The 24,643-nt window shown below is 35.4% G+C and overlaps 1 protein-coding gene across 2 annotated transcripts in view; it reads right to left on the minus strand.

Annotated features, from left to right (window-relative positions):
* The window catches only part of RAB11FIP3 (RAB11 family interacting protein 3), a 192,186-nt gene that overhangs the window by 97,626 nt on the left and 69,917 nt on the right, over positions 1-24,643 (minus strand). For both annotated transcript variants that reach the window (XM_001372719.5, XM_007499196.3), the window contains exons 2-3: positions 23,732-23,825; positions 1,508-1,596 (exon numbers count right to left, since the gene is read on the minus strand). In XM_001372719.5, the coding sequence (XP_001372756.3) occupies positions 1,508-1,596; positions 23,732-23,825 (183 nt within the window). The remainder of the gene's footprint in view (positions 1-1,507; positions 1,597-23,731; positions 23,826-24,643) is intronic.

The raw sequence follows: 24,643 nt of genomic DNA on the forward strand, positions 1-24,643 counted from the left end.
CAACTATGCTTTGAGGCTATAAAATTCAACACTAGAGAACAAAAAGGCTACAATTATGGGTGACAAACAAGTCACTATAACAATAGCTTTGGTTACATTTGGAAGGAGAAAGAGAAGGCAAAGTTAAAAAGCATAGTCAGTCAATCTTCCTAACATGGGTGAAATTTTTGTTTAAAAGAAATTTTTGATAAAATGAAAACTCACAGTTCTCCGGGCTGCCTGTTTCTGGTAACCTAATAGAAAGAGGATTCTGACATCACAGAATATAACATTCTGCTCTGTTCTTCAGTTTGTCAATAGACTTCTGAAAGCTTGGATTTATAAAAGCTAGATCTTAGACCCTCTTCTTCAGGTAAATGTGAATATTAGGAAGTTAAAGGAGACCTTATTACATATATTTTCAAAAGTGTCAGGCTTCAGTTAGACTGACAACACCAAAATCAATTTTGCACTCATTTGATACATAGTACTTTGTATTCCTCTGATGCTGTCAATCAATAATCCTTTTTAAATGAGTAGTGTCCAGCACTAAAATTCAAATCTATATTATATTCAGCCATATATACATGTATCGTCTCCCAATACCAGTCTGTAATTAGATTTTATACAGTACTTTAAAACTTGAAAAATAATTTATATATACCATTTAATTTAATTCTCATCAATGGCTTCTTGAGGTATTTTTCAAATTTAGTGAAATTAAATGGCGTGGTTATCAGTGATCCTTGAATTGCCAAATCTCATCAGCTTTTTCTCAGTCTTCAAACTACCTGACCAGCCTGCTTGAATTTGACACTGTTGACTACCCTCTCCTATTGGACATTTTCTCTTCTTTGACATTTTATGACACTACTCTGTCCTGGTTCTCCTTCTTCCTATCTGTCCACTCCTTAGTATCCTTTGCTGAGTCATTATCCATATACCATTACCTAAATGAGAGTGTTTCTCAAAACTCTATCTTGGCGTTGGTGGATCTACTTGTCCAGTTCTATGATTTAATTGTCTATGTCCCCTTAGCTAGTGACAAGAGATGAGATTTGAATAAAGGCCTTCCTGACTCTAAGTCCAGCAATTCAGACACTATACTATAGTCTCTCCTTGAAAGGCAAGGATCCTTATGCCTCTCCAAGGACCTATTATAGGACCTTGCACATGATTAACTTCTGATGAATGACACAAAGTCACTTCTGGTGAAAGTCAAAAAAAAATTTTTGCAATTTCAAAAAATATACCTATCACCCCAGTAATAAAAAGTTTCTCTATACAAGATACCAAAACAATTTACATTCAAATTTAGAATCAAATTATTTTGTCAAATCAAATTTAAAAACAAAAATAAATTAAAACACTCTTTGCAGTTTGGTCTGTTTCATTAACTGAATTGTGGAGGTCTCATTTAACATTAAACTCAATTCAATAACCACTTTAAAGGGCTCATTATGTGCCAGACACCATGGACTAAGATTTGTCTCCTCCAACAGGCTCTTGATTTTTTCACAATACTTGCCTCGTAAGTAACAAAGTCATCAAACTCATCGGGGCAGGCAGGAGAATCTTCTTGGACATATCCAATGTCATATAACTGGCTCTCAGGATCTATAGAGAAAAGAATATAGCTTTTAGTTGTTAGAGTTAAAAGTTAGTTTTAGAGTTAGTCTTTTGGTGTGGCACTTGTAGTTCCTACTCAAATATCTCATTAAAGCACATGAATGACCTCTGGCTATTGAAGGCCTTATAAATAGACCACAAAGTTTTATTTCAATTCAACAAACATCTAAGTATCTACTACGTACAAACACCACTGTGATAAAAACTGAAGATATAAAGATAGGATGTGGCAAACTGCCACAAAATGCAAAGGCTTGGATGAGATTATCAACAAAAACTGTTGTCTGGGGGACAGTCTCCCAGAGAGAGACACACCACCCACAGGTTGGCCTCTTAGTTAGGAATTCTTTGGGCATGGCAACCTTGAAACAGGTAAAAATACAAAATGGCTCATGGTCCTTTAGAGTCATCTTCTGCTTACATAGTAATGGTTCAGATTTTTAGGAAAGGAGAGAAATACTAAAAGCGAAAGCTTTTAGACTATGAACATTTAACTGTTGGTGCTCTAAATGTGAAATCTTTGTCCAACAACTAACAAGTTTGATATTTTACAAGAAGAACTAAATCATAACCATATGCACAATTTTACTATAAATTAAATCATAAAACAAAGCAGTTATAGTTAAAGAGATGAATGGCTTATAGGTGCTCCCTGGAAAGAGTACAAAAAGGAGTAGACAGAGTTGGTTTGGGTACAGCCCCAAGGGTGACAAGAAGGACTTTTAACCAAGATGGCTGTCTAACCAGGATGCAGGCTGTGTGGGTAGCTCCCACATACCTACTTAAGGTAAAAACTATGAAGTTCACATCAAATCAAGTAATAATAAAGAAATCAATGAGAAATGTCAGGGATTTCTTCCACCTTAGAACTACACAAAACTGCACAAAGATATCCTGAGACAATAGGAGAGTCTCTCAAACAAAGGGAGACCCAATGAGACAAGAAAAGGCCAGGTATAGGAGAAAAGGAAAGATCCCCTGAGAAAGTTCCAGGGTAGGGACCCCAAAAGCCCAAGTAAACAATCAGCATAGTATAGACTCAGACCCTGACAGCCCAAGCCCAGAAGCTCAAAAATCCTTAAAATTCTTTCCTGAGAAAGCAAAGAGGGTTCTGAAGATCTAGCATTCAGAAACTCGAAGATCCAAAGGGGTCAAATCCCATAAGATGGGATCTGAGAGGCAAAATCAAGCAAGTCAACCACTCTACACAGAAGTACAACAGTGACAAAGTCTGTCACTGGTGCAAAGACTGGGAATAAAGTTAAAGAAATGAGCAAATCAAAAACCATATTGACTTGACCAATAGTTAAAAAACGGTTGCAAATCTAACTATAACACTTGCAAGCAGAAACTCAAAGGCAAAAATAAGTTTTCCACAGGACTACACTAAAAGAAATGACGCAAGGGATAAAAAAATAAAAAATCTTAAACAAAAGAAGTAGAAAAAGAATAAGTAGCTTAGAAGAGAAAATGGTAAAAACTATGGAAGAAATAAATTTTTATAAAATAAGAATACACCAAATTAAAATATATGATTCTTTGAGACAGAAATATTAAAACAAGACAAAAATATTGGGAAAAATATAAGAAAATGTAAGATACCCGAATAAAAACAACTGACTTGGGAAATAAGTTAAGGAGGGATGATTTAAGAAGCACTGAACTCCTTGAAAATTATTTTTTAAAGCTTTGAAACTCTCAAAAAATCATAAATTAAAACTGTCTAGATCTAATAGAACCAGAGAGCAAAGAGAAGATAGAAAGAAACTTACTGGGGACAGCTAGGTGGCTCAGTGGATTGAGATCTAGGCCCAGAGACAGGAAGTCCTGGGTTCAAATCTGAACTCAGATACTTCCTAGCTGTGTGACCCTGGGCAAGTCACTTATCCCTCACTGCCTAGCCCTTACCACTCTTCTTCCTTGAAACCAATACCCAGGATTTATTCCAAGATGGAAGGTGAGAGAGAGAGGGAGAGAGGGGGAGAGAGAGAAGAAGAGAGGGGGAGAGAAAGAGGGGGGGGGAGAGAGAGAGAGAGAGAGAGAGAGAGAGAGAGAGAGAGAGAGAGAACTATTGATCAACTCCTGAAAAACATCCCAAAAGGAAAAGTCTCAGAGACGAAATCCAGAGATTCCAAGTCAAAGAAAAGTACTGTAGGCATCCAGAAAAAATGCAGATCAAGTACCAAGGGTTTTTTACAAGGCCTGTAGGTTCTACTCTAAAAGAATGGAGATTGGCTATGGAATATGATATGCCCCAAAAAGACAAAATATGTAGATTTATAAGCAAGAATAACTGATAAATTACAAAATCCAAGATGGCATGGACACTTTATTCAAGGTTTCCTTAATCAACTAGTTTTTCTTTATTAGTTCTCTACCTTCTGAAAGAGGAAATTATCAGCAGAGTATGTCAAGAATTTACCACATATGGAGCAGCTAGGGAGCTCAGTGAATAGAGAGCCAGGCCTGGATATGGGAAGACCTGGGTTCAAATGTGACCTCAAATAGTTTTTTAGTGATCCTATGCAAGTCACTTAACCCCAATTGCTTAGCTCTTACTGCTTTTCTGCCTTGGGATCAATAATTTATATTGATCCTAAGACAGAAGATAAGGATTTAAAAAAATTTTTACCAGATGCTCTGATAATAGCAGAAAGAGACCTCTAGCATATTTCAAGGTAGTCTAAAGTTCTGAATCACAACCGCTTTTAGGATAGTTTTGTGATTTATAGAAGACTAATTATTCCTTCCTTCCTTCTAGTCTAGAATGTATAATGTAGATTTTACATATTTCCCACCATGTTATCTTTTTTTCTCCCTTCTTTTATCCTCAACCATATACTTTCTAATCTATTTCTTTTGAATAGGGCATAGAGACAAACCAAGAAGCAAAAGTGAGGGGCAACAGAAACAGAGTCCAGGTAATGCATCAGTATTCACATAATGTTAAAATGCCTCTAGTGTGCTGAGTCTATCTCTAGGGAGGACTGATGGGAAGACAAAGAGAAGGTGTAGATAAGTATCTATAAGTATCTGCAGTACTGTAGATCATAAACCCATTGAAGTATAAACCTTGATACTATCACATTCTAGTCATGTATCAAATTCCACCAACTCTCAGATACTGATCTCTAAGGTACTGTCTCTTCTCTCTCTATACTATCTCATTTGACAATCTCATCAGCTCCCATGGGTTAAATTATTATCTTTATGCAGATGATCCTCAGATTGAAAATCCAACATTACTCTCTGGTCATTAGTAAAGTTCCATATTTTAAATATTTTAGTCCTTTTTAAACATCACATACTAGATGTTCTATAAGCATCTCAAATGCTACATAGCCAAAAGAGAACTTCTATTTCCCCCCAAACTAGTGAGAATACTGCCATGTTCCTAATCACCAAGATTTATAACTTCAGTATTGTGTCATTCTCACCTTGTCACTCTTGCTCATCCTACATAACCAATCCATTGCCATATCCTATTATTTCTGCTCTCAACATCTATTTAAAACATTTCATTCTCTGTATTTCTGTAACCATTACCTTACTTCCTTCCATAAACTCTGTCCTACAGCTACCCTGGCCTACTTTCTGATCCTTGCATACAATTTTCCACATCCCATCTCTATGCCTTAAATAGCGTAATTCTCATTCTGGACTGCTCTTACTTTTCTTCCAGACAAAACTCAAATCCCCATTCTGCAAGAGGCTTTTCTTTGGCTTCCCAGTTGCTACTGTCTTCCCTTTTGAGACTGCTTATCACCCATTCTATAACAAATCTTCTACAGGTCTAATTATTTACACATTGGCTCTTCCATTAAAATATGACTTCCTTAAGAAAAGGTACCATTTTTGTTTTTCTTTGTATCTCCTGTGCTTATCACAGGTACATTGGAAATATTTAAATGTTTTCTGGCTAACACTGAAATCTCCAAGTCACTTTGTTCATCACCCTCACATGGTATATTGGAATGTATATAGAGATATATATAGATCATGAATAATATTTCTGTTCTTCTGTTAGTCATGATCTCCTGGAGAATCACTGGAGACCTCTACTGTTATTCCTCCTATGTCTCCATAAATTTATCTAGTATTGTTTCTGTGGCTTTGCTTTGGAAATTTTGTCCCAACCTTCCATTTTGGTTCAAAACTCTGATGGTCAGATCAGAAAGCCTCCAAGCAAAAACATTCTTTCTGACTAGACTTTATTCCTGAAGAACTAAATTACTCTTATATTATTTCATCTAGTGTCATTAGATGAGGGTAGTCTAAAATCAATAACTTATAAATTTTGATCCATGTCAGTATCATAAATAGCAATGCATCAAAACACAGTACAGGGGGAAGGTGGGTGGCTAAGTGGATTGAGAGCCAGGCCTAGAGATGGGAGGTCCTGGGTTCAAATCTGGCCTCAGACATTTCTTAACTGTGTGACCCTGGGCAAGTCCCATAATCCCCACTGCCTAGCCCTTATCATTCTTCTGCCTTGAACCAATATTCAGTATTGATTCTAAAATGGAAGGTAAGGGTTATTTAAAAAAAAAAAAGGAAAGAAAGAAAAAGTCAGTACACCTAGGACATGAAGAAAATGATATAGCAGCAAACAGATTACATTTTCATTTATTATTTTTTTCTCCCCTAGGAGATGGTTACCTATGTGTCACTAATTCATTTAGTAAGAGAAATGAAAAGATAACAATAAGTATGACTATTTTCTGCTTCTCTGGGTCTCAGTTAAGAATAGCTATTTAAAATAGAAAAATACAATAGAATTGCAGTTTTCTGCCTGACTTCTCCAATTGTTGCATTCTTCCACCACTATACCAAATCCCCAGACTCTTTTAAATATAGCCACTGGCTACTAAGGAAGTAATATAACAGGTAAAATTAGGTGAGGATCTCATGAGAGTAGTTAAATATGGTTAGTTAATCAGTCACAGTCAACAAACATTTATTAAGTGTTTATTATGTGCCAGGTACTTTGCTAGGGGCTAGGGATACAAAGAGATTAAAAAAAAAAGTCCCTGCCCTCAAAGAGCTCACAATCAAATGGGGAAGACAAGAAGAAAATAAATATGTACAAACAAGCCAAGCAGAGGATAATAAAGAAATAATTAACAGAGAGAAAGCGCTGGAATTAAGAGTGATAGGGAAATGTTTTCTGTAGAAGGATTTTAATTGTGACTTAAAGGAAGTTGGGGAAACCTATACAACACTCTCACTTCACACTCTTTACTCTCTCACTACCTTTACTTACCATACCTCCTTACCTTACTTACTATATATAGTAGCTACTCCATTACTATATTCCTTTATACTAAAACTTGTTTCCTTGGAAGCATCAGTGAGACTCATAAATCAATTCTTTGGACCAGACCCAATAAGCATTAACACCATCATTTTGGAGCAGTGTATAAGAAGACTAGAAGGTTGGGAAAAGTCTGTTATGAAAAAGCTTTGAATACCAAAGGATTTTGTGTTTGATCCTAGAAGGGATAGGGAGCCAATGGAGTTTACTGAGGTGGAGGGAGAGGGAGGTGCAGGGGGCAGGGTTGACAATCAAGCCTGTGTTTTAGGAAAATCATGTTAGTGGCTGAATAGCAGATGGACTGGAGTAGGGAAGGACTTGAGGCTGGCAGAGTTTACCTGTCAGGTAAACTCAAATAATGATTAAAGTAGATCTAGTTTCTCATCAGTATTGTATGAATTTAATATAAATTATACCTCTTTATTCCATTTGAAAAACCCATTTTGGTCCATATCAGTCCCACTCTTTGCCTGGGCACCTCAGGCTCCCTGCCCCTCAAGAGGCTAACTTTAGTCTCCTGTAACTCCTGGCATCTGGAAGATGGGGCTTTAAACCAGGCTGAGATTAAGGCTGTTGGACCAGAGAGAACCAAAAGGAGTCATCTCAATGGCTTGATAAGAAAGGAACCTGAAGAAGCAAGGCTTTCTTTTGGGGCACTTGGCTCTTGGGCTGGAGATTCTTGCTGGTGCAACCACTTTGGGTTGGTGAACAGAGATGTGTGGCAAACTCAGATTAATTAGATATAGCAATGTGAACATGTGATTTTCTCTTTTTCTCACCGTTACTAATAAATAATTATAAATTAATATACAGTCTCCAGAGAATTTTAATCATAATAGTAGGATTGATCTGTGAACTTTAGATTACCCTACTTAGTCTAACAAAATCAGGAATGTCTACACCCATGGATTAAATAGTTAGGAGGATGGCCTATGACAGACATGTGCTAACAAATGACAAATCAGAAACAACTGACAGACCCCTGGGCTGTCCTAAGTCAAGCTTAAGCTACCATTGGTACATGTAAGATACAGGAAAGTGATGTAAAAACCATCTATATATTTTGCGTCACTTCCTCTCTCCGACCTCTTTGGCAGCGGAGAGGTGACTGGCGGAGCGTGCTGAGCGTTTTGGCATCTTGGTTGGCAGCTGCTATTGTCCAGGTTTAGCAGTGAGTTTTCCTTGATACCATACTGGAGGAAGCTGAGTAGCCTAGTTCAGGTGAGGCATCTTTACTAGCTCTATTGGAGTTTAGGCTGATTCTTTCTCATTTACCTTCCAAACACTATCCTCTTAGAAAGCCACTAATCTCCTTCAGAGACCTCATGGCAGAGGAGTTTGATCTCCCCTTGGCACAGGCCAGGCGGGAGAAATCCTACACTCTTTCCCTCTCCCTTCTCCTTAATCTCTTCCCTCTATATTAATTAAACCACCATAAATTTTCCAAGCTGACTTGGGTATTTTATTTGGGATATTCCCTGGTGAGCAAAATTAATTTAGATTAGGTCACAACCATAAAATTATCCTTACAGATCTCTTCACCAGCAGAGCATAACTTCTCATGCTTTCATACTGATGTGATATATATATATATATATATATATATATATATATATATATATATATATGCCTTTCAATAAATTCTCCACAGGACTTATGGTCTTCTGACTTTAAATCCAGTGTTCTACTATAGCACCCTACTTCTCATGTGGAATAAATGGAAAATGATAGAACTGTAAGACAGTCCAAAATGCTTCTCAGGTTTATCTGGCTAGCTGATTGTAGAACCTTGAAACATGTCTTTTTCTCCTGAGTGGCACCCTTGGGCCTTGCCCTTTTCTAGAAATCTTTATATGAAAGCATCATCCCACAGTTATACATTTTGTCATCTCATTGAAACTTTCACATCTCTCTAAAGCTCAGACCCTCACATAAAACATCAGGTGCACAAACTGTCCCACTGCTATGGTCCTGGAGTGGCAGTGGTAGAATCAGCAGGCAGGCCCACACCCTTGATGGGAGGTGCCAGGGGGTTGTATAGCCTCAGAGAAACTACTTCACCTCTCTGGGCCCCTGTTGTTTACTCTATAAAATGTGCAAGTTGGATTAAAAATCTCATAACTCCAAATATATGTTCCATCATATTTATGTGAAAGTCAAAGAAGAAAGCTTTATTTTGAAGAAAATTCATGTTTCATTTTCCTCCTTTTTATTTTTGCAGAAGTTGGGGAACTAGAAAGGTGGAACAATGTATATACTACCAGATTTCATTAGAATGTTAGTTTTGCTAAACTATTTTTTCCTCTTTCTTTTTTTACTCTTTGCTACAAAGGCTATTTTTGTGGGAGGAGGAAAAGGGACAGATCTATTAAGAAATTAATTGATATAAAATAAATAAAACTATTTTTAAGAAAATAAGGTCAAGAAATACAGGAGAAATGCTTGGGGGGAGGGTTGAAAGGAAAATAACTCATTGAATTCCTTATATACATTTCTACATATTCAGCAAGTATTTTGAATGCCTTCTTATATTCCCAATACTCAGTAAACAAGGGACAGTTAGATAGCTCAGGAGATAGAAAGCCAGGCCAGTAGGTGGGAGGTCCTGGGTTCAAATGTTAACCTAGCTGTGTGACCCTGGACAAGTCAATTAACCCCAACTGCCTAGCCCTTACTGCCCTTCTACCATGGAATCAATACTTAGTATCAATTCTAAGATAGAAGGTAAGGATCTAGACAAAAAAAAAAAGTCTGCTAAAAAAATTTTATTAAACACTTCCTAGTACCAGGTATTGTGCTAAAAGCTAAAAATACAAAGAAAGCCAAAACACATATAGTCTCTGACTTCAAAAAAATTAACATTCTAATGGGGGAGCCAGCATACAAAATATTTACACACTTAACATATATGCAAGGTAATTAACCAGTAATTGTGGAGCAGATCACACAGAATAATGAAGGAAATGATATTTCCTCTCAAGACCTAAATTATTTTTCAAAAAACACAGCTTATTATATATAAGATAAATGTTAAAATGTGTGAGATAGCTCGAAAGTGCTAAAGAAAACTTTTTAAAGCCTATGGTTACTGATTATGGAATTTAAGCTAGGCATAGAAAGAGGGAGACAATGGGGTGGGAGGAAGAGGAAGATGGAGAGAGAGAATGGAAGAGAGGAAAAAACAAGAACTAGATGTCCGTCCAGTCATCAATAAATACAATCTAAGACATCAAGTTTGAAACTTGAACTACTGAATTTGACACCAGAAGGCTGGAAATTAGGGGGTAAAAGAACACTAAAATATTAAATAAACAATAACTTAAGCAATAAATAATGCAGAGGGCAATAAATAATGGAAAGGTATCTTTACGATCCTCCAAAAGACCCTATTATCTCTTCATATAGCTGAGATATCTTTCACCATAAGGTTTCCCAACCAGATTTTATGAACCACATGCTAATAGCATCGACTCTACATGTTCATTCGGTTGTTTTTCTAATTTGATTATATAAATCTGATTTATTTTTTTTATATTTTATTTGATCATTTCCAAGCACTATTCGTTAAAGACATAGATCATTTTCTTTTCCTCCCCCCCACCCCCCATAGCCGACGCGTAAATCCACTGGGCATTACATGTTTTCTTGATTTGAACCCATTGCTATGTTGATAATATTTGCATTAGAGTGTTCATTTAGAGTCTCTCCTCTGTCATGTCCCCTCAACCGCTGTATTCAGGCAGTTGCTTTTCCTCGGTGTTTCTACTCCCATAGTTTATCCTTTGCTTATGAATAGTGCTTTTTTCTCCTAGATCCCTGCAAATTGTTCAGGGACATTACACCGCCACTAATGGAGAAGTCCATTACGTTCGATTATACCACAGTGTATTAGTCTCTGTGTACAATGTTCTCCTGGTTCTGCTCCTCTCGCTCTGCATCACTTCCTTCTGATTTATTTTTGCTTTGTAATCTTGAAAGGAAAAAAGCAATTTTTTTTGAAATTTTAATTTAATTGAAAATTTAACAAAATTAAAGAGACAAAACAAAACTCTTATGGGACAACAAATTATTTTTATTTGACTTCATTTTTAAATATTTGTATCAAATGAAATACAAGGATACCCTACATAACTGCTCCAACCAACATTAATAAAACATAATTATACTTCTAAAACTATTATGCTCTCACTCAGGCAGTTCTGGTACCAACTCCTTCTTCCATTGCCATTAGCTCTAGACTTATTTCCAATCATCTCTGTTCCTATGGAACTATATATCTCATTAGCATCATTTCTCCTAAAGTCAGTTTTTTATGGATCCAATTGACCACTTTAGGTAGGTTGTGCCTATGGCAAAAAACTTAAATCAACAATTTTCAGCTTTCAAAAATCTCTGTAATATCATGACTACACGATGCAAACAGTAAGGACAGATAGGATGACAGAAAAATTATACAAGAAGAAATGGACAATTAATTTTCATTTTCCCCCTCATGTTGACTATCCTTTTATCACTAATCATTTAACAGAAGACACTATCAGATAGCAAGTAGTATGGGAATTACTTTCTACTTCTCTAAGAATCATGTCAGAACATTGTTGGAAACGGGCATGTACAAAACAGGAATTCTCTGATGTGGCTCCTCTCTAGTTACAGCATTCTTTCACTACCAGACCATTCACCTACACTATTCTCACTGCCTGCACTCATTGGAATCATAAATCAGTTACTCTACAACACACACAAAAGGGATCATTAATCAATAACCTAAAAAGACAAAGACAGATTCAGATATAAACAACTAATTTCAGAAAACAATGTCTTGAGAATGGGATTTGAATTTCTAGATTGAAATATTAGCTTGAAATATAAGAAGGGAATGCTCTTGGTCAGGGGTGGAGAAAAAAAGAAAGAAAAAGAAAAGAAAGAAAAGAAAGCTAGCAAAAATCCATTTTACTCAAGTAAATCTATTCAAAAGTGAGGTCATCACTAAAGTATCTCTAATCGTCTTTTAATAACTTGTTCAAGCTCATATGGCTAGTAAAAAATAAGCATGAGGACACCATGTCCCATTCTTTCTACTATATAATTATTCTTTCTACTATAAAACATACTCAATTATTACTTTATCTTAATACTCACTACATGGATTAAGTTTGTTTTGTAGTTTAAATTCTTTCAAGTTATCCTAGGGCCTTGTGGTCTTAATTCGACTCTTGTTCTACTTCTGCTTCCAAAAAAAGGAAAGGAAAGAAAAAAGGACTATTATAAGAAAAGTGTTCTATATTTATAGCTTTTGCTATTTCCTCATTAATTTACCTCTCAATTACCTCCCCAGCAACATTCCTATTAACATAAGTGAAATATCAGGAGCCAAACTCAAGATCATATGACTCCAGATGAAATCATAGAAGCAATTGCTACTGACTTCTCATGCCAGAACATTCTGACTCAACATAAAACTAGTATACACTAAGTACTCACCTTTAAAATAATTTGTAACATTTTATCTCCCCTCAAATCTATAGTGTAATCTGCCAGCCTATAATTTCCTTATCTGAGAACCTTGGAAATATAATGACTTTTTCAACAATGACAAAAACTTCAATAATTTAATAGCTGGCAACCTACAGTGATTACATTTTTTAACTCAATTCTCTTCAAACATCTGTAAGTTACCTTTTGTCTCCTCCACATGATCTCTTATGATAAGCATATCTAACTTTTTTATACCATTCTGCTAGTAGTAACCTAGTTAGCTCCTACTCTTATAAAAACAGAACAAGTCTATGTATAACATATTCTTATGCTCAATCTGACTGTTTAGGACATATACAAGATTGTAGGGCCCATTTATTAAAAACTAATAAAAATTGTTGAAGGGATTGGATCAGTCCTGTCAGGGTCAGGTTTAGTGGTCATATATCCAAGTCATTTTGTTTCCTAGCTCTGTTAATAGAAGGGCTTCAAGGTTTGTTTATTTTTGCTTATCTAAAAGTTGCCAGAGTAATCCAAGATTTTTTTAAAAATCTTTTGCCTTTTATTCATGAAATAAAGTTCAGCGTGAAATGAATCATGTTTTTCTATTTGTCTGTTTGTTGCAATAGCATATTGTAAACACCATCTGTCCTCTGTATGCTAAAAATGCTAGTTTGTGAAGCACTTTAATGTCCTCAGATGAAAGGAACTCTACCAATAGTTTCCCTATTCGGCTGCATTAATTTTCCCCTCCTCTGCCTACCCTATTGTCAACTTTATTAGGACTAAATAGTTTTTCTTTTTTCATAAAGTGTATCATACAAATTTTTTAAAATAAGTCCATTTCAGCTGAAAAACATTCTGAAAAGTTAGGAATTATGTTATTCTTTAACAAGTTCATGATTATTCTTCCTTTAAAATAATGTACATGGGAAAATAAAATATCTTTTTTTAAATTGTATACAATAATTGCCAATATGGAAGTATGTTTTGCATGATAATACATATATGGTCCAGCCCAAATTGTTCACTATCTCTGAGTGGGAGAAAGGAAGGGACAGAAAAAAATAGTTTGGATCTTATAATTCTGGAAAATGTATGTTGAAAAATAAATATCTTTGAATTAAAGAAGAAAAGGAACCAAAAAATCATGTATAATTCTGAGTTTATATTATCATTTTCAGAATTGAGATGCTCTTCTGAGATTTCCTAGCATTTATTAATATTTTTCCCAAGTTGGCCAGAATCCAAACCTTCACCCAAATGCTCATTCATTCTTCTGACTTGATAGCTAATAGTTTGGCATTAAAATCACCATGATTGCTTTATCTAAAGAACACTGTTATTAAGAAGAAACCATTGGGTTCCCCTTCTGTTCCTGAAGATCATATTGCAAATTCTGCAAAAACTTTTATGCCCTACTTCAAAACATTTTCTTTCTAGTTAAGAAAAACATAACTGAAATATAAAGTCTTCTAAGTCAGATCTTTTATTTGTTTGCTCTATAAAAATAAAGCACGCTTCAGTCTTTATAAGGCTGACCTGGTTGTAAGTAAACAGCAATCACTTTTCCACAGAGAAAAGCAATGTGCTAATCTAAAATTAGCTTCATTTTTCCTTTTCAGAAGACCTGGTGTCCCCTCATTTTTACATTCTCATAGCATTATAGCTCTAGAATTGGAAGGGACTTACTTTGAGACTACCTAGTCCAACCATCTCATTTAACAGGTAAAAAGCTAAAGATCAAAGAGGGTACATGGGATGCCCAAGGTCATAAGAGAATAAGCAGGGCTAGGTTTCAAATTCAAATCCTCTGACTCCAAATTGAGCATCTCTTCCATTATGCCCAGGCTACCTTGAATAACCAAGCATGGGGATAAGGGTTCCAAAAACATACTTTTTACAGTAGGAAGCTATTTTGAGCCCCCTTGTACCACTAAGATTTTTCCAAAAGACAAATTGGCCCTTTACCTAAATAGTCTGATCACTGTGAGATAGAAATCAAACCCTACCCTTTATTTAGTTCTCATTATAGATACATTCCTGAATGGATGTACTTTTACCACCTAGGATATTACCCTCAATGCTTAGGATACACTTCTACAATCAGCACTAACTCACATTTTTATAATGCTTTAAAGTTTCCAAATTACTTTTAATACAAGTATTATTATTCCCATTTAAATTAAGTTAAACACTGATTCCCCCTCCCAGAATTGATATAGATCTGAACCCTCATCTATAAACATGTCGTCCCTCTGACTGCTATTTGTTTACCAGTCACTTAACTGAGATTAATTGATTTGCCTATGTTCATATAGCTAATAAGGAAGGATTCAAATTCAGATCTTCCAGGCCTATGTCCAATGTTCTTTTAATTTTACGTTTCTTCCTCTTTAAGGGTAAATAAAGCATTAATTATTCTTTTACCCACATCTTCATTGAAACTGGCAGTATAATAAGGAGGAAACAGAATGATAGTTGATACTCTGGATGCTTAAGTGACTCTTCTATACATGGGACTAATAGTTAAAGTTGTTGAAAGCAATGATTCTTAACTGTAGCTGACCAAGTAGGAAAGAAAACAAAAGTCCTGGGAGCGGGGAAGCCTAATACTCCTAGAATTTTTCTTTTTCACATTTTCTCCTCTCTCTTTTCTAATGCAAAGACTATGAAAGACTTAAAAATGTACAGTATCACTATCAGCAATCAATCTTAAATTTTAATCAAAACTCCTGCTTTGAGGATTTTTTTTCAAGTTGTCATTTTTTTCTAAGTTTATTTCTACATATCTATATTCATTGTACATTTAGCTTATTTCTAGATAAAATAAGTCCCTCCAAAAAATGTGTATATACATATATACATACACTATATGTATACATACACACTACAACACTTCAAAGGACCCATGATGGTAGGTACTTCTTCCACCATCAGAGATCATAATATATTGAAATATATTATTCTTCCGTATGTCTCTACTTTGCCCACCTCTTCTCCCAAATGATTTCATGTGTGTTATATGTAGCCAAAAAAATGTATTATCTGGTAGCTAACACTATTAATGATGTACAAAATTAAGCAATTGTTCAATAAATGATTAATTCAGGTAACAATGGCCCTTTTCAGGGAACAGATCTCCTAAAAGATTATAGTTCAAAATCATATTCAAGCTACTTTTGCAGATGTATTAAAGGCCTATGCATTCATCACTATCCTCAGAATTGTATCTTTAAATAAAGAAATACAAAACAAATCTCTTCCCTCAAAGAACTTACAATATAGTTAGGGTAACAAAACAACACAAAAAAATATAAAGCATATATTTTAGGCACAAAATTGTTTGTATAAATTGGTGCTCTTAAATTCAAACTTTAGGCTCAAGTTTATGTTACTGATCTATCTGTATTATTATCTAAAACACTCTTTTCATCAGAATTTCCACATGATTACATATTCATCCAATATAAATGAAAGAATAATATGACAGCCCATCTAAAGTTTGAGATCTCTAGTATAGAGCATAAGTTCTACAGATTAATCCAAAGAAAAATGAGGATCAATAAGGTTAGGAAACTTAAGGATAAAGTTTCTTAGAAGAAGGGGAACTTCAATTGTATTTTGAAGACTGGGTAAATTTTATATAGGCAGAAGAGAAGATATTCTACATATAGAACTATATCAAGGCATATTTTCATGTCCTATATACAAGAGGAATACTTAAAGTGAAAAACACTTTTAGGCAAGAATTTTTGATGCCTGCAGATTGAAGTGAACTATCCATCTTTTTGTAAGGGTTATTTTTTTGTCCTTCATTTTCGAAGACTAATGACATTATGGGGTGACATTTTGACTTGTGCATGAACTGGATGTAGGTGAGGCAGAGGTGCACAAAGTTGTCAGATTGACTCTCTCTTCCAGAGTCATTGAAATCTAGTAGCAAGAGACAAGTCAGGAGGACTGGTGATAACCTGGCAGTGGATGATATTGGCATCTTCTAAGTCTGACCAAGCTCTAGATACTCTGCAGCATCTGTTTCAACCACCTTTGTGGCTACTGGAACAAATCAGTCTTATCTGCCAGTTCTACCAGGGGAAGTCTTCATTACTGGGGTAGACAACCCCCTAACTCACCAATGGGTTTGAGGCCTATTGATTACCCTCAACCTGGTTTAGCCCATCTGCTGAGACTGCTGTACCAGAGTGTGGCTGCTGCAGCTGAGACTGCTGTACCAGAGTGTGGCTGCTGCACATGCTACAGTTTTTTAAAGCCACAGATGAGAGTTGGTTGAAAGGCAAATACGAAAGGTAGATGAGCAGCCATGTGATATAACTGTTGGGTTTAGGGGATGGTAATTTAGGCCAGTAACCGGGTTTGGGAAGGGTACCCAAGCCCAGGTCAGGCAGAGCCAGATCTATATACAACTATATTAACACAGAACAGGTTTTGGATTTAATAAATAAGGAAAGGTAAAGGGGGACTTGGAATAATCTAAACTAATGTTAATCTACCTATACCCACCAGATCTAAAAATCTCTTCACGGAGATTTCTTCTTAGTAAACTTCCTACTCTAATTCTCCCTAACTCTAAATCTCCAGTCCCCAATTTTAACTAAAACCCTCAACTAAACCCCCCTTTGTTGGATTTAAGGAAAGGGTCTATGTAAGGCTTTGCTAGGGCAAGGGAAGATCTTAGATACAAAAGGATCCAGACTCAATCTCATAATCTCTATAGATAGATCAGGTTCACCAGAAACTGCCTCAATGAAATGCAGCAATCAGGAATCAGGAAAGGATTAGCCACCAAGGAAATTTGCAGCTAACACCTCCAGAGATTCTCCAGAGAGCCAACTAACAGCCTTGGTCTCAGCCTAACCCCCTTCAAAGTTCCAGAATCTTCCTGCTGGTCTCATGCCACTTTTCTCTGCAAACTTCAACACTTCCCTTACAACACATGTAAGGCTGACAGAAAAGGCCAAAACCACAAATCCAACAAAAAATGAGAGGAACAAAAGTGCAGGCAACTACAAGGGGAAAATAAGGGGCAAATATGAGCAAACAACAAAAAAAAAGAAACTAACATTGAAAGCTTCTATCCAGGCAATGAACAAAGAGCAAATGGAACAGAAAAGGATGAAGGAACACTAAGCAAAACAACAGAAACTCCAGCAAATTGGATACAGGCTTTGGAAGAACTCAAAATACAATTCAAAACACAATTAAGAGAACCTGAAGACAACTGGTAAAAGAACTTAAAAAGCAAGATAAGTCTTCTGGAAACAGAAAACAGTGTCTTGAAAGCCAAAATTAATCAACTTGAAAATGAGGCAAAGGAGATGAAAGATCAGAATGAGAAGGATGACCAAAAAGCCAGGGATGAAATACAGTCTTTACAAACAAGAATACAACAATTAGAAGCAAGTGACTTCACAAGGCAGCAGGACACTATAAAACAAAATCAAAAGAAAGAAAAAATTGAGGAAAATATGAAGCACCACCTCATTCACAAAACAGAAAATTTAGAAAATCATTCCAGGAGAGACAACTTAAGAATCACTGGTCTACCAGAAGATCATGACAAAAGAAAAAACCTGGACATCATTCTACAGGAAATTATCCAAGAAAACTGCACCGACATTGTAGAGGAAGAGGGAAAAGGAGAGATTGAAAGAATGCACAGATCACCTCCTGTACTTAATCCCCAACTGACAATACCCAGAAATGTTATACTCAAGTTCAAAAACTACCAGACCAAGAAAAAAACATTACAAGCTGCTAAGATTCGGATACCATGGAACTACAGTTAGAATAACACAGGATCTGGCTGCATCTACACTGAGGGACCAAAAGGCATAGAATATGATATTCCGGAAAGCAAGGGAACTAAGTCTATAACCAAGAATCAACTACCCAGAAAAACTGACTATATTCTTACAGGAGAAAGAAAGTATGGTTGTTTAACAAAATAGAAGAATTCCAAGCATTTGTAAAGAAAAGACCAGACCTGAACAGAAAATTTGATGCCCAAACACAGAACTCAAGAGAATCATGAAAAGGTAATTAAGAAAGAGGGAAAAAACAAAAACAAAAACAAACCCCAACCCTCTTTTTTTTAAAAGAGACCCAGTAAGTTAAAATGATATATATATCCCTATAAGAAAAGAGGTCATTGGTAACTCTTAAAAATTGTTATTATTACCTGGGTAGCTAGAAGAATTATGCTTAGAGGAAACAGTGACAAGCTGTATAGGATGAAATGCCAAGACATAAATATGCATATAGATATATGTATGCATAAATACATATATATGTATATATATATAAGTACACACACACACACACACATATATACAACTAGAGCTAAAAAAAGAGGTTAATACTAAAAGAAATGGGAAAAGAAACAAAATGGGATAAATTTATATGTCACAAAGAAGCACATGGTGGGAGGGGGAAGAACATCAATATACTGGAAGGGTAAAGAGGTTGGAGATAGGAAATACTCAATTCTTAGGTTCATTGAAATTGACTCAAAGAGGGAAGAACAATCAAATACATAGGGGCAGAGAATTAATTTGCACCCTATAGGGAAATAGAAGGGTAACAAACAAACTGGTGGGGAGAGAAGCAGTACAAGGGAGGGAGAGGATGGGTGGGGGTAGTTTAAAAAAACTGTAAAGAAAATAAGAGGGGAATAAGAAGGGGGGTAGAAATGGAGGTAAAAAAGGGTGGGAATTAGAGGGACTGGTTAAAAACAAAACATTGGTGTAGAAGGAAATAGTGAAAGAAGAAAAGGCAGGACTAAGAGTGGAAATCAAAATGCTGGGAAATATACAGCTGGTAATCATAACTCAGAATGTGAATGGAATGAACTCACCCATAAAATGCAAGCAAATAGCAGAGTGGATTAGAAACCAAAATCCTACCATATGCTGTCTACAAGAAACACACACGAGGAAGGTAGACATGAATAGGGTAAAAGAAAGAGGATGGAGTCAAAGCTATTGGGCATCAATTGATAAAAAGAAGGCAGGAATCACAATCATGATATCTGACAAAGTCAAAGTAAAAACAGATCTAGTCAAAAGAGATAGGGAAGGTAATTACATCCTTATAAAAGGCAAAGAGGAAATATCAGTACTCAACATGTATGCACCAAATGGCATAACATCCACATTTCTAAAAGAGAAACTAGTGGAACTCAAGGATGAAATAGATAGAAAAACTATACTAGTGGGAGACCTGAACATTCCTCTATAAGAACTAAATAAATCAATCAAAAAAAATAAATAAGAAATAGGTAAGAGAAGTGAATGAAATCTTAGAAAAACTAGAGTTAGCAGATATATGGAGAAAAATAAATAGGGACAAAAAGGAATACACCTTCTTTTCAGTAGTACATGGTACATTCACAAAGATTGACCATGTACTAGGGCATAAAAACATTGCAAACAAATGCAAAAGAGAAGAAATAACAAATGCAACTTTCTCAGATCACAATGCAATGAAAATAATAATTAGTAAGGGTACATGGAGAGGCAAATCAAAAATTAATTGGAAATTAAACAATATGATTGTCCAAAATTGGTTAAAGAACAAATCATAGAAATAATAATTTCATTAAATAAAATGACAATGATAAGACATCCTTTCAAAATCTATGGGATGCAGTCAAAGCAGTACTCAGGGAGAAATTTATATCCTTGAGTTCATATATTAACAAATTAGGAAGAACAGAGGTCAATGAATTGGGCATGCAAATTAAAAAACTAGAAAGTGAACAAATTAAAAATCCTCGAATGAAGACTAAATTAGAGATCCTAAAAATCAAAGGAGAAATTAATAAAATTGAAAGTCAAAGAACTATTTATTAAGCTGGTACCTTGAAAAAGACAAATAAAATAGACAAAGTACTCGTGAATCTAATTAAAAAAAGGAAAGAAGAAAACCAAATTGACAGTATCCAAGAAGAGAAGGGAAACCTCATCTCTAATGAAGAGGAAATTAAGGAAATCATTAAAAATTATTACACCCAATTATATGGCAATAAATACGGCAATCTAGGTGATATGGACAAATATTTACAAAAATATAAATGGCCTAGACTAACAGAGGAAGAAATAGAATTCTTAAATAATCCTATATCAGAAAAAGAAATCCAACAGGCCATCAAAGAACTCCCTAAGAAAAATCCCCAGGTCCAGATGGATTCACAAATGAATTCTATCAAATATTCAAAGAAAAACTACTCACAATATTATACAAACTATTTGACAGAATAAGGAAAGAAAGAGTTCTACCAAATTCCTTTTATGACACAAATATAGTACTGATTCCAAAACCAAGCAGGTCAAAAACAGTGAAAGAAAATTACATACCAATCTCCTTAATGAATATAGATGCAAACATCTTAAATAGGATACTAGCAAAAAGACTCCAGCAAGTAATCACGAGGGTTATTCATTATGACCAGGTAGGACTCATACCAGGAATGCAAGGATGGTTCAATATTGGGAAAACTATCCACATAATTGACCATATTAACAAGCAAACTGAAAAGAAAATCCCATGATTATCTCAATAGATGCTGAAAAAGCCTTTGACAAAATACAACACCCATTCCTATTGAAAACACTAGAAATCATAGGACTAGAAGGGCTTTTCCTAAAAATAATAAACACTATATATCTAAAACCATCAGCAAACATCTTCTGCAATGGAGATAATCTAGAAGCCTTCCCAATAATATCAGGAGTGAAACAAGGATGCCCATTATCACCTCTATTATTTTACATTGTACTAGAAACACTAGCTATAGCAATTAGAGAAGAAAAAGAAATTGAAGGTATTAAAATAGGCAAGGAGGAGACCAAATTATCGCTCTTTGCAGATGACATGATGGTCTACTTAAAGAATCATAGATAATCAACTAAAAAGCTAATGGAAATAATAACTTTAGCAAAGTTGCAGGATACAAAATACACCCACATAAGTCATCAGCATTTCTATATATTTCCAATACATCTCAGCAGCAAGAATTAGAAAGAGAAATTCCATTTTAAATCATCCTAGACAATATAAAATACTTAGGAATCTATCTCCCGAGACAAACACAGGAATTATATGAACACAACTACAAAACACTCTCCACACAATTAAAACTAGATCTAAACAATTGGAAAAACATCGATTGCTCATGGGTAGGATGAGCTAATATAATAAAAATTACAATCCTACCCAAATTAATTTACTTATTTAGCGCGCCTACCCATTGAACTACCAAAAAACTTTGTTACTGAATTAGAAAAAAAAACCATAACAAAGTTCATTTGGAAGAACAAAAGATCAAGGATATCCAGGGAAATAATGAAAAAAAATGCAAAGGAAGGATACCTTGCAGTCCCATATCTCAAACTATACTATAAAGCAGTGGTCTTCAAAACAATTTGGTACTGGCTAAGAGAAAGAAAGGAGGATCAGTAGAATAGACTAGGGGTAAGTGACCTCAGCAAGACAGTCTATGATAAGCCCAAAGATCACAGCTTTTGGGACAAAAATCCACTATTTGATAAAAACTGCTGGGAAAATTGGAAGACAGTTATGGGAGAGATTATCTCCCATCTCAAACCCTACACCAAGATAAACTCAGAATGGGTGAATGACTTGAATATAAAGAAGGAAACTAATAAGTAAATTAGGTGAACACAGAATAGTATACATGTCAGATCTTTGGGAAAGGAAAGATTTTAAAACCAAGCAAGTGCTAGAAAAATTCACAAAATGTAAAATAAATAATTTTGATTACATCAAATTTAAAAGGTTTTGTACAAACAAAACCAATGCAACCAAAATTGGAAGGGAAGCAACAAATTGGGAAACAATCTTCATAACAAAAACCTCTTACAAAGGTCTAATTACTCAAATTTATAAAGAGCTAAATCAATTGTACAAAAAATCAAGCCATTCTCCAATTGATAAATGGGCAAGGGACACGAATAGGCAGTTTTCAGTTAAAGAAATCAAAACTATTAATAAGCACAAGAAAAAGTGCTCTAAATCTCTGATAATCAGAGAGATGAAAATCAAAACAACTCTGAGGAATCACCTCACACCTAGCAGATTGGCTAACACGACAGCAATGGAAAGTAATGAATGTTGGAAGGGATGTGGCAAAGTCGGGACATTAATGCATTGCTGGTGGAATTGTGAATTGACCCAACCATTCTGGAGGGCAATTTGGAACTATGCCCAAAGGGCACTAAAAGACTGTCTGCCCTTTCACCCAGCCATAGCACTGCTGGGTTTCTACCCCAAAGAGATAATAAGGAAAAAGACTTGTACAAGAATATTCATAGCTGCGCTCTTTATGGTGGCAAAAAATTGGAATATGAGAGAATGCCCTTCAATTGGGGAATGGCTAAACAAATTATGGTATATATTGGTGATGGAATACTATAGTGCCCAAAGTAATAATGAACTGGAGGAATTCCACAGGAACTGGAATAACCTTCAGGAATTGATGCAGAGCAAAAAGAGCAGAACCAGGAGAACATTGTACACAGAGACCGATACACTGTGGTATAATCGAATGTAATGGACTTCTCCGTTAGTGGCAATGCAGTGATCTTGAACAACTTGGAGGGATCTACAAGAAAGAACACTATCCACATTCAGAGGAAAAACTGTGGAAGTGAAAACATAGAAGAAAAACAACTGCTTGATTACATGGGTTGAGGGGATATGATTGGGGATGTAGACTCTAAATGAGCATCCTAGCAAACACCAACACCAGGGAAATGGTTTTGATCAAGGATACATGTAATATCCAGTGGAATTAAGCGTCGGTTATGGGAAGGGTGGGAGGAGGGAAGGGAGGGAAAAAATATGATTCTTGTAACTAAGGATTCATCTTCTAAATTGACTAAATAAATAACTTACAATGAAAAAAAAAGATCATTGATAAGTTTGAGGAGGGAAAATTCACCTAAGTAATGAGTTTGGAAACTAGATTATAGAGGGTTCAGAAGAGAATTAGAGGTAAGGATGTGGAAGCAATAAGTATAGATAGCTTTTTCAAGGAATATGGCCAAGAAAGGGTAAGAAGGAAAAAGAAGATAGCTAATGCAGATGATGGGATGTAAATGAGCATTTTTTTAAGGATGAGAAATTTGGACATGCAGTTAAATACAAGATAGCAGTTGGAACGGGTGCGGAATCAGGAAAGATTTCATGCAAAAAGAAAAGAAATTTCTGGAAGATGGAAGAATGTGCTAGAAACAGAAGATATATTATAAGAGATAATATAATTATAAATACACTTTAAAAACTAACCTCCATTGCTGATAGCTGTAATCCCTCGATAAAAATCTTCAAAACTGATGATACCAAGTCCACTGGGATCCAGGTATTTAGTCAAATCCTTCACCTGCAATCACAAAAATGAGAAAGATAGCTTAACCAAAAAGATTTTATTTTAAGAGACATGCATGATATAAACAGAAATTATAAAAGAGGAAATAGTAATTGTCATCAACGACATAAAAAGATGTTCTATCTATGCCTAATTATCAAAGTATAAATTTAAAAACTATATTGCCCTACAAACATTGTGTCAAAAAATATAGAAAATTATCAAGTCCAATATCGGCAGGGATGCAGGAAAGCAGGAATTGTTTCATTTAGACAAGACTTAATTAGTGTAAACATTTTGGAGAATAACATGCATACATGCAATAGTCACAAAACTGGTGAAAGATCATAGGGTCATAGATCTAGAGCTTAAAGGGACTTCAGAAGTCATTTAATCTAACCTCTGAAGCCCAAGGAAATTGTGACTTGTCTAAAGTCACACAGATAGGAAGCATTAGAGATGAGATTCCAACCCAGGTCCTCTGACTCTAATACTCTTTCCATTATATGAAACCCATTGTTAGCACCCTATATCAAAAACATTATGAGGAAGAAAAAAGGATACATATGTACAAAATTGTTAATAACTGCCTTGTGTAAAAATGGAGATTTGAACCCCAGACTTCAATTCCCAGAAGTCCTTGGTAGTTCCCAGAACTCCCCAAAATCCCACCTGAGATACCCACTTGGGCTGAGAAAAAAAATGACTGTACCGCCTAGCTCTCTCTCCCTGCTTCTGCTTCCAAGAACACGTGTCTCTCAAGATGTAGAGTAAGTGAAATTGAATGGGCTTTCAGCCCTCCTAGGCACCTGCTATCTTATTTTGTATTTTCT

Source organism: Monodelphis domestica, chromosome 7 (genome assembly GCF_027887165.1).
Source record: "Monodelphis domestica isolate mMonDom1 chromosome 7, mMonDom1.pri, whole genome shotgun sequence".
NCBI lineage: Eukaryota > Metazoa > Chordata > Mammalia > Didelphimorphia > Didelphidae > Monodelphis > Monodelphis domestica.